Here is a 16,119-nt window from a genome sequence, read left to right on the forward strand (position 1 = left end):
GTGTTGATGCATTTTGACCTGCTTCAATTTTCCGCCGCAACACACAAACTTCCCCATTCACCCAGTGCGTTATAGTTATAGTTCCACATCACTTAGGATTTGTTKCTGCGCGTTTGCGCAGAGTGAAGGAAAGAGACCAGCTGCACAGGCAGGCTGAGAAATGAGATGCAGGTGATCGGTATCGGCAACAAGAGCCAATGATCGCCGATCATGCACTTTTTTACGAAAATCGGCCCGATTATGATCGGTGACCGATCGATCGGCACACCTCTAATAAAAACAATTACAAAACTTCAGCAAGTAAAATTTTACTGCCAATATCTTTAAAGTTATGAGAAATGTTACACTGCAGATACTGCATCTAATAAAATGTTACAGTCAATATTCTTTAAGGCTTTTAGAAATGTTAGACATGTTTATTCTTTCTTACAAATTATTGTCGACTACTTTGCATACATTTTTCTAAAATTGGAAGACTCCATGTTGAGACTTTTCTGCAGATCATACACTGCAAAAACACAAAATATTAATATTGTTGGTCTAGATTTTAGTGTAAGTATCTCCGTACACTTGAAATAAGAAAAACTAACTGAAAAATAATAATCAATATTGATGAAAAAGTTTCACTTGCAGATTATTTCACTTATAGAAAAATGCCAGTGGAATAATCTGCAAATGAAACTAGAACTTTTCCATCAATATTAAGGAATTATTGGCTTAAAACACAGATTCCCTACAAGCAGCTTTATGCTGTAAATTGAGTCTAAAAAAGCTGCCAGAGCCTCTAAAACATCAATAACAAACGTTTAACTTTGTGTTTTGACGCCTGGATGCGTCCAGACAAAGTAATAAATTTCCGTTATTGATCACGTCTCACCGGGTGGCAGTGGGCGGAGCAGTTCACCGTGGAAATGCGCAGCAGGTAAAATCCACTCGCCGGGTCCAGAACCTGGCTGCAGTGGCGACTGTAACACAAACCGTCGTCTCCGTGCTCCACGAGCGTCTGGCCCGGCCGCAGCAGTCCGAGCTCGCCGAACACACACACGGCCTCGCGCACTGAACACACACACACACACACAGATATGCACAGACACACACGTGCATGCACACGCACACACAAGGGTCACATTTTATGTGTAGATCTGCAAAAGCTGATTAAACTGGAAAAAAATTGAGTTTATGTAACATTTTTTATTAATTTGGAAAAAAAACTGATAATTTAAAAGAAAACTTTCCCTTTAAGTGGTGAAATTAATTTAACTGCAATAAACTGAATTCAACTGTGCTGTCATTAAAAGTGCATTTTGTGTGAGGATAAGTAAACGCTAATAAAATGAATTCAGTTTTTTAAAACTGAATTACAGCTGAGCTCCAGCATGTTTGGTCAGCTGGTTTTACCACTGCATGCCCTCCAGCAGTACAATGGCTGCTGGAGCACACARGTGTTTTGTGGTTGACTCACCATCCACTTTCTGCATACTTGTTGGTTGTGCAGGAGGCTCCACGTATGCTTTTCAAAGATGTACGGATGTACAATTTCGCGTCTGTTGGCATCCATTTTCAAGAGCGACTGTAAACTTTGTCGTCGCATTTTTCGATTTGTAGTTGTGTTTAGTGATTTGTTTATGTGTTTTGCACTTCAGGGACACCGTACAGAAGTAAGCAGACTAAAATCTGATTATCTAAGAATTATTTTGTGGGGAAAATGTAATTAACATGTTTGGTTTTTGTTAGTGGAATCACACCGGGTAACGAGTGTTTGGTGTGCAGAATCACAGCCTGAGTGTTCAGTCTGAGCAGAACTCACCACACTTGTATCTCTTGCAGGAGCACTGGTTCTGTGGGTCGGACAGGAAGGCCCGGTCAAGCTGTGCAGCTTCTCCCTGAAGAGAAAGAGAGAGAGAGCAAGCCGACCCTTCATCCTGAATACTGTAAAAACAGAATATTGTTTCTCACAGGCAGGACTTACCAGGCTACATTTAGGAGAGACGATCTTTTCACAGCTGCAGACTGTAAACAGAAACGAGAGGAATGAAGATTATTTAGGTTTCCATTTTATCACTGAAGCTGAACAGCAGCGTGTTGGGATCTTACCGCATGTTTGGTTGGGACAGCAGAGATCTGGACTGGAAACGGACACGACCGACATCCCAACAGGACAGGTCAGCTGGGGACACCTGTAGGGCTCACACACTGCACGCACACACACACACACACACACATACATACAGAGTGAGACTCAGAAAGTTTCACTAATTTATCCAAAACCACAACAGAAGCTGCTGTTTTTATGTCCTAAATTTATTTCTACCACAGAATTATTTTCTGTCTCGATAAACTGTGTGGTTTCCTTCGGGGCTGAAACGATTAATCATGATTAATATGATTAATCAATTATTGAGATAACCATCAACTAATAATACACACCATTTGTTGAAACAACATAAACAGACCAGTAATTAAGTCAAAACTGTACAAAAACATGTAAATTTTGCCTTTAAGATAAAAAAACTTTGTAAAAATGTTCATAACTCCTCAAGCAACACTTTTATCTTCACCTCCTTCAAATTCTGTAAAAAACAAACAAAAAATCAAATATTAAGCAACTTTTTCTCCCCAATTATTAATTCGATTATCCAATAAATCAGCAAATCATCTCAGCTCTATACTGTTGAGTCGGACAGAAAGTTCAGACTTTTATAGCTGCTGTTGTTTTCTTTGCATTCACTAAAGGAATGTTGTTGCAATTTAGGCAACAAAATGTTTATTTTCTTATTTAAAAAGTAACTGAATAATTTTTGACTTGCATCTTTTAATGTATATCTAATATTGTATAAAAAAGGCTAATGTGGTTAAATGGAAAATCTACAGGATGCAGAAAATGTCTTATATGATTAATCGATTAATCACCAGAAGAATCGATTACTAAAATAATTGTTATCTGCAGTCCTGGTTCCCACTTTCTTCTCAGTCATAGTTACTGCATTTGCATTTGTTTGGATTTATTTTGGTCCACTTTGTTACAGAAACTAACTGTATTTCATTAATGTCGAAAAAACAAAATTTTGTAGTTAAATAAGAAACGCAATTAAAGTTACACATGAATACTTTTATTCACGTGATAAGTCAGTAAAAACATCATCCTCCAACTGATTCCTGTCGTCTTCTTTGTCGTTTCCGCCAGTGGCAACATCCGTTTATCACTTTTGACGCGAAAAAATGTTTCCATTGCATTTTTTTAAATAACTAATTTTAAAAAAACACCTCATCCAGGTCAGTGAGTGTGTGTGTGTGTTTCCTCACCGCACTGGTAGAACGGGCAGCATCGATCCGTGCCGTTGCTGTCGACGCTCAGCACCTCGCCGTCCCGGCAGGAAGGAGGCCTCTCCGCACAGGAAGAGCACACTGCAGGAGGAAAACCCGCCCAGAATCAACAAAATGAGGATTCAGAGGAGGAATAATCAGAAAAGGAGGCTGGACTGACTGCAGATGTGGGCCAGGCAGCAGCTGCCGTCGGCTCTGGTGGCGACCGGCGTCTGGTCGTCTCTGCAGGCGGGCAGCTCAGACTCACAGCGCTCAGGATCGCACTCTGAAAAAAAAACACAAAGAAGGTCAGAAACAGTCGCAGCGAGCGACGATTCACATCTGCAGTCAAACCAAAAAGAAAGTAAAAACGTAAAAAGACGTCAACTTTTGAAACTGAAAATTTCCACGCTTTTAGTAGAAAAGTTGGAAGATTATAATCTAAATATTAAATTTTTTTCTCGCTAATTTTCAACTTTTGGAGCTCAGAAAGCTCCTTATTTTTATCAAGATAATTTCTGAGATTAATCTAAAAAATGTTTGGCATGAATTTACTCTTTTTTTTGTTATTTATAATGGCCGCCATTATAGTGAAATTGTTTAAATATGTTTTGAATCATCTTCATTTACCACCGGCGCTTATTTTAGAGATAATTTTATCATCGTTATTTCTGTTCTAGAGGCTAAAAAACACACAACTCAACAAAGAGGCTGGAAGGGAGAATAATATTTAAATATTTTAATGTTTTTTTTGTGACTGTTGTCTAAAATTACTGATTTTCTGGCACTTTTTCAAAAGTTGCTTTTTTAAGCTTTAGTTTTCAGTAACATGGTTTTACAAAAAATCTAAAATTGCCGCACATGACCTTCCCTTCGTTCAGGATTAGTCTGAGTTTAACAGGCTAATTTCTACCTACAGCRTCTYTACTAAGCCGCTAAATCTGTAAAAAAGGAAACTCACCACAGACGTAGTCCGGACAGCAGGACTCTGGCCTGAAGTACGACACCAGCTTTTCCCCGTATTTACACTCAGGAGGGAAGCGATCGCACAGACTCTGGTTACAAACTGCAGAACATGTCAAACCACAGCATGATGCCTCACGGTTCTTTTAGTGATCAAAACGAGCCGAGCGAGCGCTTCGTTGGCTCACCGCAGACTTTGTGAGGGCAGCAGCTCGTGTCGTCAGACATGCTGATGATCATCTCCCCGGATCGGTGGCAAACCGGCGCCGGCGCGCTGGAGCAGTCGTACTCCACGGGAACGACGGTGTCGTTGTCGCAGCGGTACATGCAGCAGCCATCCTGCGAGGCCTTCCACACCTCGCCGTGCGACCGAGGGACGCCGCCGCTGTCGGTGCAGGCTGCAGACAGACAGAAGAAATCACATAGAACCCTGACAGGAATCAACTTCAGACAAAATAAAGAGACTTTAACTGATTTAAATCCATTTAAAGGTGTCAACTGTCACAAATAACATGCAGTACGAATGGCTGACCCATTTTAATTTAGCTTTTATTTAACTGAGCACTACAAAAACACAAAATCTTTCAGATTCTTCCTAATCTTAATCCCACAGAAGAAGCAAAAACACACACGTGTGTTTATGATTGTTTTGGACACCAGCTACACTGAAAAACACAAAATCTTACCAAGTATTTTTGCCAGGCTTCTAGTGCAAATATTTTATTTCACTTGAAATAAGACAAAATTGACTTACAAGTAATTTTCAGTGACATACAGGAGCTTATTTTAAATCAATAAATCCTTAATATTGATGAAAATGTCACAGATTATTTAACTTATATCAGGGTGAAAATGTCTTGTTGTGAAATAATCTGCTGGTGGAACTAGTGTGTTTATTCTTTTACTGCAGTGGTTCTTAACCTTTTTTGAGGTACCGAACCCACCAGTTTCATATGCGCATTCACTGAACCCTTCTGTAGCGATAAATAAAATATGATTTCCCCCCCAAATTCAAGACATAGAGGTGACACACCTAGAGTCTAGTTGGGTCACCCCATGATCACCAAGTCTTCTTAAAAGGTAGAGTCTCTGAGATCAGTTCTTCAAAATGTAGTCAGTGTTTTCAGCAAAGTTGATCTGACTGTCCAGGAACGACCCAAGGTATTTAAAATGTGCCACAGTTTCAACAGGTTGGCCATCGAGAGAAACTGGAACCTTTGTTTAGGTCATTTAATTAGCTCTACATTCTTAAGATGATGAAAAATTAATAATAAATAATAAAGACTTTGCTGTATTCTGATTTAGTAATGTAATTATATTAGTTGTGCTACCATCCCCACACCACTAGAGGCAGTAGCAACCCCGAAAAGATGCGACTAAGGAGCAGATTTAGAAGTTCACCGAAAGCTACAGAATTTGGTAAAAACTGTGAGYTTTGCTGAAGTAAATAAAGACACAAGTTCAAATCCCTGCTGAGAGAGGAGCTCCTTCAATCCGGGCTCCTCTGCAGCTCTGATTGGCTAAGCAATGTAACGTGATCCTCTAATTGGATAAGCAATGTAACGTGATCCTCTGATTGGCTAAGCAATGTAACGTGATCCTCTGATTGGCTAAGCAATGTAACGTGATCCTCTGCAGCAAGTGACGGCGAAGCGGCGCGTCATCACGACTTTACACAAGTGTGTCTTTACCTCCGCGGTCGGCAGAGGCTCCACCGAACCCCTGAGACCGACTCACCGAACCCCTGGGGTTCGATCGAACCCAGGTTAAGAACCACTGGTTTAGTGTTTATATGGTTTTTAATATTTTAAAGTATTGAGAAACAGGCTGTTTTGAATAAAGTTATATTCATTTTTATTGTTGTGACGATGTGAAGTGTAAAGCTGACTCAGGTCACTGCAACCAGATCTACCTAATGGCATGAATAAAGTTGATTGAGTTGTACCTTTTCATCAATATTAAGGATTTTATTTTTCTTAAAACAAACTCATATTTTGCTCAAAAGTTACTGCTTTTTTTTCTTAAGTGAACTAAGATATTTGCACTAGAAACTAGACACCTCTTGGTAGGATTTGGTGTTTTTTCAGTGCAGGAGTCTTTATTTCTGCACATTTGCTGATGTTTCTAATCCTGAGCGTGTCAGAAGAAAGCGGTAAAGTTTTGTCCTCCTTACCGCACTTCTCAGGGCTGATGCAGAGAGCCGAGTACGGCCGGTGGAGCAGCGTTCCCTCGGGGCAGACGCAGCCCTCCGTCAGGCCAGAGCAGTGGTCCGGATCGGAGTCAAAGTCGTGGTTGGGACAGGACTGAGACGTGCAGGCCGGCAGGCAGGCCTGGTAGCTCAGAGCGCCGGGACACACGAAGGCTGCAGGAGAGAAAATGTCAGCGAATGAAGTCAGGATGCACCGCCATCAATTCATCTTCAGGCACTGAAAGACAAATATTTTTCCATAATCTACCTTCTTTTTTCAGATTTATCCCACCTTGCAAATATTTAAAGGGGACTTATTGTGCGAATTGGGTCTCAACTGCTTCTAAAAACGGCCTGAGCACTTTAAAAAAAGTTTTTTTGTCTATAAGCTACTGTTTGTTAATGTCTGGAAAATCAGTTGTTTCAAAAACCTCCCAATTGTTGAGTCACATTCCACGGGCAGTGACTCGTTACCTAGCAACCCCAGCCGAGCCCAGGCCTGTTACCTAGCAACCCAAATGGAACTCCAGCAACTTTGGTCAGCTGGCTTTAACCCTACCGGGACGAAGCCCGCTGTGGAGCGGGCAAGCATGTGACACATTTATAAGGCTTCGTARTAACACAGACGGCATACCGAGTGTTCATTTCACCTCTGGTGGACAGTACGGACTTCAAACTTTATAAAAGTGGTGTTTTCATATTGGTTTTGTGGTTATTTACTTRAAAATAAAGCCAGGAATATGATCGATCATTTCCGCCTTACTGTGTGGGGGTCTAACTGTACCACATTTCGACACAACCAATGAAAATGTCTTGATGGTCTGTTGCTAGGTAGAACGGAGACACGTGGGGACAAACGAGGAGGGGGGGGATTTGGATACGGCAAGAGACTAGGGAGAATTGATGCTGTGGATTTTACTAAGAGTGTTTCGATAGGTTTTTTTATACAGTAAGTATGTTATTTAGAGTTTGTGGTGTGTGTAGTGTTAGTAGTAGTTTTGCTAGCGATCGCTGCATGGCTTCGTAGCGAGCTCTGACGCACTGAGAAGAGAAAGACTGCGAGCCGGAATGGCCATTTAGACCTTGGCCTACAAGGGTTAACCACTGTATGCGCTGTAAACACTCCAAAAACACAAAATCTTACAGAGTATTTTTGGTCTTCAAACATCCGACTTCAAACATCTTAGTAAATTTGAAATGAGACAAAACTAACTTAGAAGTAACTTTTCTGCAAGATACAGGAGCTTGTTTTGAGTTTCTAAATATTAATTAAAAAGTTCTAGTTCCTCTGGTAAATTATCTCAGCATGGGGAAAAACGTCTTATTTTCAGAGAAATAATCTGCCAATGAAACTAGTATTTTTAGCTATTTTAAATAATTATTTACTTAAAACAAGCTCCTGTATATTTGATAAGTTACTTGTAAGTTATTTTTTTAGTTTTTCAAGTGCACTAGAAAACTAGACACAAACACTTGGTAAGATGATGTTTTTTTTGCTTTACAATGGCTGCTGGAAAAGGAAGTTTGTTTTGCTGTGGACTTAACGTCCAGAAACCACTCGCTGCATTCTTATTGGTTGTGCGGGAGGCTCCACTAATGCTTTTCAAACATATGAAGCTGTGTAATTGCTCATCTGTTTGCAGCTACTTTCACATGCGAGTGCCATGAAAACAGGAATCTTACGACAGTAATCCGGCCTCCTCCACTCGATGCAGACACTGAATTTATGGCAGATTGCCACATAGGCAGCCAGAGCCACACAATGGTTGTTCACATACTCTGAATCTCTCACCCAAACCTCACAAAACGTGCTGGGCGGCACCTGGAGACGAAGAAGCAACGATCAAACTAAATGCAACACGAGAACTCAGAAAGACGGGAGCCTGTTGAGGAGTTCGACGTACGAACGCGTGGCACGGCGTGAAGGCGTGGTCCTCCAGCATGGCCAGGCAGCGGGAGCAGTCACTGGTGGAGCAGTTCTGTTCACGCCGACGGCTGTAGCTGACGTAGCTGGTGGTGTTGGGAACCTGCCAGCTGTCGATGAACAGAACCGGGTCCTGGCTAACGCCCAAAACCGAGCCGTTGGGCAGAGTGAGGTCGTTGGTCAGATCTCCATCGCAGAAACCTGAAGGGGTTAAATATTAAAAATACTCAAAATGTTTCTGAGCGTGACAAATGGAAATAAACAGACTTCAGTTCTGGTTAATGTTTTCCAGAGTTGGGTAGTAACTTGTTACTTTTACTCATTTACTTTAGTAACTTTTTTGAAAAAATTGAGTACTTTTACTACGCTGTACTTTTTACTTGAGTGATTTTATTTTGAAGTATTTCTACTCTTAGTTGAGTAAAATGTCTGGAGTCTCTATTCACTGAATGAAAAATAAACATGTTTTAACCAAAAATTCACCAGAGACAGACTCAGATCTACAGTTTCTGTTAAAGTTTCATCAGTTTTTTATTGAAAGAAACTGATTTTGGAAAAAAAAATTAAATTGCCTGATTTTAGTTTTTTTGGTTACACAGCCCTGCGACAGACTGGCAACCTGTCCAGGTGACCCCGCCTCTCGCCCGGAACGTTACCTGGAAAGGCACCAGCACCTCCCGACCCCACTAAGGGACAAGGGTGTAAAGAAGATGGATGGATGGATGGTTATATGAATTATTGTCATTTTGGTCTTTAGAATTCAAAAATTTCCACTTAAATTTATACTTTGGTCCGACTGATGACGTTAAATATTAAATGATTGATCAGTTACTTTTGTACTCTTACATGAATACAGTTTTGGTTTCTCTTCCACGTCTCACAACTATTCAAGAAAACATGTCTCCTTGCTTGGAGGGAAGGTAGAAACATCTTCCTACCACAGAGGCCCATGGTGGGGAGTTTGCTGCCCGCGTCGTCGGCGTCGATCACCATCATGCCGGTGCTGTGGTACCACTGCACCTTCAGTCCGGCCGGGCTGCGGATCAGGTACATGTTGCCCGTGTCGTAGATCTCAAAGCCGTACTTTTTAAAACGAGGCTTGGCGTAGCGCGAGTTCACGAAGAGCTGGTTAAAGATTGAAGAGTGCAAGATGTCAAATATTTACGCAGTGCAGGACGTTGCAGTTTAAGGTAAGACGAGCAACTTACTCTCCTCTGCAGTCTGTCGACGACAACCTGGTTGGATTTGTGAGTGATGTTGAGTGAAACCAGACACAAGTTGGTGAAATTCCAGAGGAGCTTTAGAAAGAATAAGGAAAATATTCATCAGTGAGGCTTTGGCTGCATCACACAGCAGGTAAATACGACAGAAATCAGTTTTTTTCCACTGTGACTCTTTGATAGGTATTTTCCTAGAACCTACATAAAAGAACCACAGACAACGTATATGAATTTCATGACAAAGCTTTTGCAAAAGGAAAATACTCTGTCAACTGCTCCTCCGAGCCGTTCACAGASCATTCTGAAGATCTTTGGGTAGAGCTTGTCTTTTATTTTCAAACTTCAAAGAGGGAGGATAGKCAAGATAGACRGCAGAGGAAAAACAGCAAAGGTCGTAAAACAWTTTACCTAAACAACTAGCAACCCAGTTCCAGATGCGATATCTGATCTACGGYCTGAGCCCGGTTCAAATCTCGRTCAAACTGTTTCACMTGWAGATGAACRGGCAGYTGTGACCYCCAGGTCAGTTMATACACACTAAAGAAGAGAACACTTTAAACTGACTAACATTAGACTGAATATGAACTAAAGTAACAACAAAATGATAATACCAAAAAATCTCTATCACTCTTCTATATGTGGTGCTAATGAACGGTCATGTCGCATTTTATCCATTAAAAGCATTAAATAAGGATGTAAACGATGACTAAGAATTATAATTATGAACTTGTGAAAGAAATCTGTCACTGATCCCAAAACTCCAGACTCTGACTCTTCATCCAAACAGATTTATCTACAGAAACTAAAAAGATCCACAAAAAGCTGATGCTGTTAATTGTGTTTTTTTCAGCTTCCTTCGTGTCGATATGATCTTGTGATCCAGAACCAGAACCAAACGAGAAGAAGCAGAATTCAGCTTCTACGCACCACAAATTTGGAATAAWCTTCCAGAAAACTGTAAAACAGCTGAAACACTGGGTGCCTTTAAATCTCAACTTAAAACYCACCTGTTTAGAGTTGCTTATTTTTAATGTTTTTATCCTTACTTTTTAATTTCTTTTTATTTCTCACTGTTTCCTTTTTAATGCTTTCTTAAAATCTCTTTCTCTTCCTCAATGTTTATTCTATGTCACATGCTGTTTTTGTTTTTATTTTTATTTTTATTTTGTGAAGCACTTTGAAATGCCTTGCTGCTGAAATGTGCTATACAAATAAAATTTGATTGATTGATTGATTGTGATGATACCGTCAGCTCTCATTGCTCAATAGACTTTAAAAACTTTAAAACACTGTAAAAACACCAGATTTTACCAAGTATTTCTGGTTTAGTTTCTACTGCAAATATCTCATTATACTTGAAATAAAACAAAACTAACTTACAAGTAACTATTCAGCAAGAAATAGGAGCTTGTTTTAACTAAATAATTATTGAATATAGATAAAAAGTTCTAGTTTCACTGACAGATTATTTTAGGTGAAAAATGTCTCATCAAAAGTGAAATAATCTGCCAACAGAACTATAACTTTTTCATCAATATTAAAGGATTATTTACTTAAAGCGAGCTCCTATATCATTAAGAAAAGCTACGTAGTAAGTTAGTTTTGTCTTGCTTCAGGTGTGCTAAGATATTTGGACTATAAACTAGAAGAATCTCTTGCTAAGGTTTTGTTTTGCAGTGTAAAAAATCAGCTTCCATTTTTACTCTGCTGTGCGATATCAACGTTCTTCTTCTTTGCTTTGGGGTCATAAATTGTTCATGCAGAGGTCAGATTGTTGAGTCTAATTAGTAATATGAACAATCAACCGGATTCCAGCCAAAAAGTCAGAGCTGAGCATCAACACCTGCTGCCTGACGGTGGATTTGTGACGGCGCTCACCGGTCGGTCAGAGTCCGCCGGACATTCCTGAATCAGGACACTCAGGGTCTCGTTGGGAAGCTGGGCAACGATGTACGAGGCAGCTTTGAAAATGGCAAWRCTGTCCCCATCAAAAGTGATCACATTCAGATCGGGGAACATCGAGCAGCGACCTGCRACATGAAACAATAAAATATGAGGGGAACTCCTCCTGAAGCACACGACTGAACAAGAAATGATCAAAACCTCTGGATAATTCTGTTTCCTCACATGGACAATCCCATTTCGGGCAGCACTTGTCTCCGTTGACCAGAACAGCAAAGCCAAGCAGGCCGCAGTTTGGAGGCTCGGCTGTGAAGGGGCAGCTCTGGGATTTGTTGAACAGGATCAGCTGGTTGTTGACACAGATGTACTTTGTGCATTCGTCGACTATCTCTGCATATGGAGGCTGAAAACATTTTTAAAAATTGGAGAGATGCTTGTAAATAGGAAAACAAGTGAACGGAGTTATTCTTCCATAACCTTTTGCCTGAAATATGAACAGGAGACTCATAAGTCTGAGGTTGTTTCCACAAATGATAGTCGGTTCAATCGGGGACCAAAGTTGCAACATTTGTTACATTTTCAGCTGCTGTGGTTTGCTATCACACTGCAATGCCCCTCCTCGACTGCAGCGGCGCTCTATTAATGCCCTGCGCTAAACGTCACAAGATCCCGCCCACATCTCCCTGCCGGAAGGCAAAAAACTCCTGGCCGACAATGACTAGCATTGGTTTTAGCTGTTAAGTTATGAATATAATCCACTAAATCTTAAATGTACACGTGATACATAAAAGAAAAAGGTATGCAGTGCTTTGCTACCAATTGTCAACATCACCACAATAAGACTACAAGGTCAGGAAAAAGTTGAATAAAGAAAGAAAATATCGCAGGAAAGGGAAGTAGCTCAGTTATGCTAGCTTGACTTCCACCAACCTTGACGTGGGATTCTGTGTTTTCAGGTTCAGTTAAAAACACAAAAAAAGATCTTTTGGGAAATGTTTGAGTGTTTTTTGGTGTTTAATCCTAAAACATAGTGATACTGTTGTCAGTTGTTATGGTGACAATTCTATGTATAGAGATTGAAAGAAGAAGAAAGCGAATGGTTTGGATCTTTTCTTCAATGGCTTTTCTGCGTTATTTTTCCCTTTGTTGTGGCAAACTRCACTAAGTTAGTAAAACCTACATCTCCAGGTTTCCTTGACAGGATTGTTGYTTGGATTAAAGCAGACTAAACAGGGTTGGTGTGAACGCTCCCTTAGTGAACTTACAGTGCACGTCCTTACAGGAGTTTCTGACATTGATGTTAATCGCTCAACTGAAGAACTCGTCGATGCGGGCGCTGCGCGAGGAGAACTTGAAGCTGTTGTCAATGCTKGACTTGTAGGAAGTTTTTGGAAGGCGGTGGTGGATTCTTGCTGCGTTGTAGTTGGAACTGGAATAGCAGGCTCCTGGGTTGAGACAAAGRCATCAGGTCGGGACGGAGATGTTGTCGTTTCAGCTTCTTTGGTTGTGGTCGACTCTCTGGTGAAGGCGGCTGTAGATGATGGTGAAGCCACTGGAGCTGTTGTTGTGGTCAAACGGGAAATTGATGTGGCAACATGACCAAYCCTGCTTGCTGTTGTTGCAATGGTTGGAGATGTAGTAGCCGGTGAGCCAACCACGGTTGATCTGGTGGTGGTAGCTGAAGGTCTTGTTGCAACGGTGACCCTTGCGGTTGTCGGCCTGACTGTGGGCGATGTGGCTCTGGAAGTAACTGTAGATGTTGCAGGAAGTCTGGGTGTTGCTGAAAGGATGGATGTCCTCACAGCGGTGGGTGTGGCTCTTGAAGAGGACACCAGTCGGGTCGTGACCTTCTCCAGGATCGTAGATACCTCTGGAGTTGTTGTAGAGGTCGTTGTGTGGAGTGAAAACAAGGACGGAGAAGACATGCTTGTGGTTGTAGTTGACACTCTGGTCGTAACTGGTTTTGAAGTCTCTATGATTGGCTTAAGAGTGGTGTGAAGACTGGAGGGTCTCGGTCCTCTAGTGGTGGAGGTGAAGAGGGAGACAGGTGGAGTAATCAGCTTCCTGGTGGTTGTGGCTCCGCTTTCTGGAGCCGATGTTTCTGTGGTGGTGGTAGAGGCTGCAGAGGTAGATGTTGTCCTAGATGTTACTGGAAGAGGAGGAACTTCAGGGGATTTAGCAAACATGGTAGAAGATTCAGAGGGCAGCCCAGGTGTTGTCTCCATTGGCGGCCGGTAGGTGGTAGTGGAAGTGGAGGTGACCTCCCAGTGAGGGGGATACAGAGGCTCAGAGGTTCGCTCAGTGTACGGAGGATGGGTGGTGCTCTGTGTGGTTGGAGATTGTTGTAAAGTAGTGATTCCTGTTGAGAGTTTTGTGGTGAACTGAACATCTGTGGACATTGTGGATGTTTCTGGAATGACAAGGGGTCTTGAAGTTAGCTTGCTGGAAGTGGTTTTCCCCGTTACTGGAGCAGCAGCGGACCAGGAAGTCCTATCCGAATAGGCAGCTGACGTGTACCAAGAAGGAGCGGTGCTGCCTGTCGTCTCAGCAGGTCTGGGTGAAGCTGTTGCTGAAGAGACTGTAGAGATTTCAGATGCAGGAGATTCTGTGACTTTCTTTATGGTTGATGTTTGCCACCTTGTAGTAGCTGAAGTGAAGGCAGACGGAGTTGTAGAGGGTTTAACTGTTTCTGTTGTGGATGACACAGAAACAGTGGAAGAAGTTGTACGATCGGTTGGAATGACGTGCGAGGTCCTTTCTGTGGTTCCAGTTTGTGTTGCCTTACTGGTAGTGAAAGAGCTAACTGGTTGGAATGGTTCTGTCGTTGCTGTTGACAAATATCCAGTTCCTGCTCCTTTAGTGGGCGAGGTGAGAACAGGAGAAGCTGTTGTAGAGCTTGTGGTTGGTAGTTCTGGCAGGACAAACGGTGCTGTTGTCATTCCCTCTACTGGTGCAGCTTTATAAGAGGTAGTCGCTGTACTGGAGACAGTGGTTCTGCCTCTTACTGGAGATGTTTCTGAGACTCGGGGAGAAACTGAACTCARAGTTGTTTGAGTAACTGCTGAACTCGAGCTTTCTGATGTGTCTTTATGTGGAGGACCAACCGTGGAGGTTCYGATTGTGGTCGACCTCCCAGCAGACGCTGTAATGGTGGTGAGCGGGGAGTACTGGGAGTCGGTCGGTTTAGTGGAGGAGGAGCCAAAATGACCAGTGGTTGTTCTGGACGTGGTGGGGCTGAATGAGCTCAGCCTGGTCGTCCAGCTTGTTGCAGCTGATGACGGAGTTTCAGTTACTCTGACTGTGGACGCTGCCTCCACTTCCTCTGGCCTGACAGCAGAGGGCGCCGTTGGCCCAGACAGAGTTCTGGACGGCTCAGGAGTTGCAGATGTAACTACGGTTTCCGGGCGGGCCGCCTCATCAGGGGCAGGTGGCGCTGTGGWTGAGGTGGAGTATTTGCTCCCAGTAGTAGCTCGAGGAGCAGYGCTGGTGGGAATTTTCGCTGCGTGGGGTGTGTGTGGGGCTGTGGACGATGTGGTGACATCATRACGTTCAGCTRCTGTGGACGGCGACGCAGGCGCCACTGAATCTGGGAGCCGAACACCTGAAATCACATGAGCCCAATAAGGATTACAAAAACAAAATGTTCATCTAAATTTACCGTTTTCCTGAAAATTGAGCATCGTGAAAATCTTTCATTTTAGTTTTAGTGTTTTTATCCTTCCTATGCAGTAGATTTGACATAAATCCCCTGGACAGAATAATAAATATGTTTTTTCTGAAATATATTAACCAAATATTTTATCACTGCCCCTTTTTTTTTCTTATTGAGTTTTTTAATGTTATTTATTTTMAAAGTGATTGACCTGATCTTGGCGTTTATCAATGGGCTGAAATTAATACCCACAACGAGCCGCGCAAAATTAAAAATATAATTAAAGGTGAGTAAATGACCAAGATGTTGAAGTGATGCTGCTCTTMCTCTGGTAAAGTTTTTCCTGCTCTACCACGTCTTTTCTCCAGACTGAGTGTCGGTGAAGCAGAATTTGTGCTACTTACAGTCGTCAACATSAACGCATCGACGGGTGATTTCATCCAGGACCGTGTTTGGGGGGCAGACAGGAAGGCAGCCCTCTACTCTGCACAGGAARCACATTCACAAAATAAAAGCCTCAACATGTCGGCTCCCATTAAACTGATCGTTTCACATCGTGTCAGAAACAGGTGAAGGTCAAAGGTCTGACTGTGGGATGGTGACGCAGGAGTCGGCGGACGGGTCGCTGCAGGTCCTGAAGCAGGGGCTGATGCAGGAGTCGTACCTCCACTGGCAGCGAGGACCCGGAGGGGTGTCTGGGCTGGGGCCTGAGCAAAAAACACACATAAATAAATAAATTACCACTTAAGATTATTTCCTCTCATTAACATGGCCACCAGGTGGCGCTGTGAAGGCCTAAGAAAGATGGAGGGAAAGTTAAAAAAAGATGCAAAATTAAAAATAAATTGAAACCCATCATTTTTTTTATTTTAAATTTTTCATCTTAATTTTTGTTTTCCGTTATTCAATCATATTTTAAAATAAAGCAAAAATTAAAATAACTTATTTAAATGTTATTTCTGATGCT

General features: G+C 42.0%; 1 protein-coding gene across 1 annotated transcript in view; it reads right to left on the reverse strand.

Moving 5' to 3' along the window:
* Positions 1–16,119, reverse strand: part of otog (otogelin) — a 70,174-nt gene that overhangs the window by 8,064 nt on the left and 45,991 nt on the right. The window contains exons 32-49 of the mRNA XM_017303888.1: positions 15,742–15,859; positions 15,557–15,636; positions 12,766–15,101; positions 11,726–11,903; positions 11,477–11,628; positions 9,587–9,676; positions 9,317–9,503; positions 8,359–8,579; positions 8,138–8,276; positions 6,440–6,628; positions 4,455–4,664; positions 4,265–4,369; positions 3,485–3,589; positions 3,304–3,405; positions 2,095–2,193; positions 1,970–2,010; positions 1,808–1,883; positions 878–1,056 (exon numbers count right to left, since the gene is read on the reverse strand). Of these exons, the coding sequence (XP_017159377.1) occupies positions 878–1,056; positions 1,808–1,883; positions 1,970–2,010; positions 2,095–2,193; positions 3,304–3,405; positions 3,485–3,589; positions 4,265–4,369; positions 4,455–4,664; positions 6,440–6,628; positions 8,138–8,276; positions 8,359–8,579; positions 9,317–9,503; positions 9,587–9,676; positions 11,477–11,628; positions 11,726–11,903; positions 12,766–15,101; positions 15,557–15,636; positions 15,742–15,859 (4,607 nt within the window). The remainder of the gene's footprint in view (positions 1–877; positions 1,057–1,807; positions 1,884–1,969; positions 2,011–2,094; positions 2,194–3,303; positions 3,406–3,484; positions 3,590–4,264; positions 4,370–4,454; positions 4,665–6,439; positions 6,629–8,137; positions 8,277–8,358; positions 8,580–9,316; positions 9,504–9,586; positions 9,677–11,476; positions 11,629–11,725; positions 11,904–12,765; positions 15,102–15,556; positions 15,637–15,741; positions 15,860–16,119) is intronic.

This window comes from Poecilia reticulata, linkage group LG3 (genome assembly GCF_000633615.1).
Source record: "Poecilia reticulata strain Guanapo linkage group LG3, Guppy_female_1.0+MT, whole genome shotgun sequence".
NCBI lineage: Eukaryota > Metazoa > Chordata > Actinopteri > Cyprinodontiformes > Poeciliidae > Poecilia > Poecilia reticulata.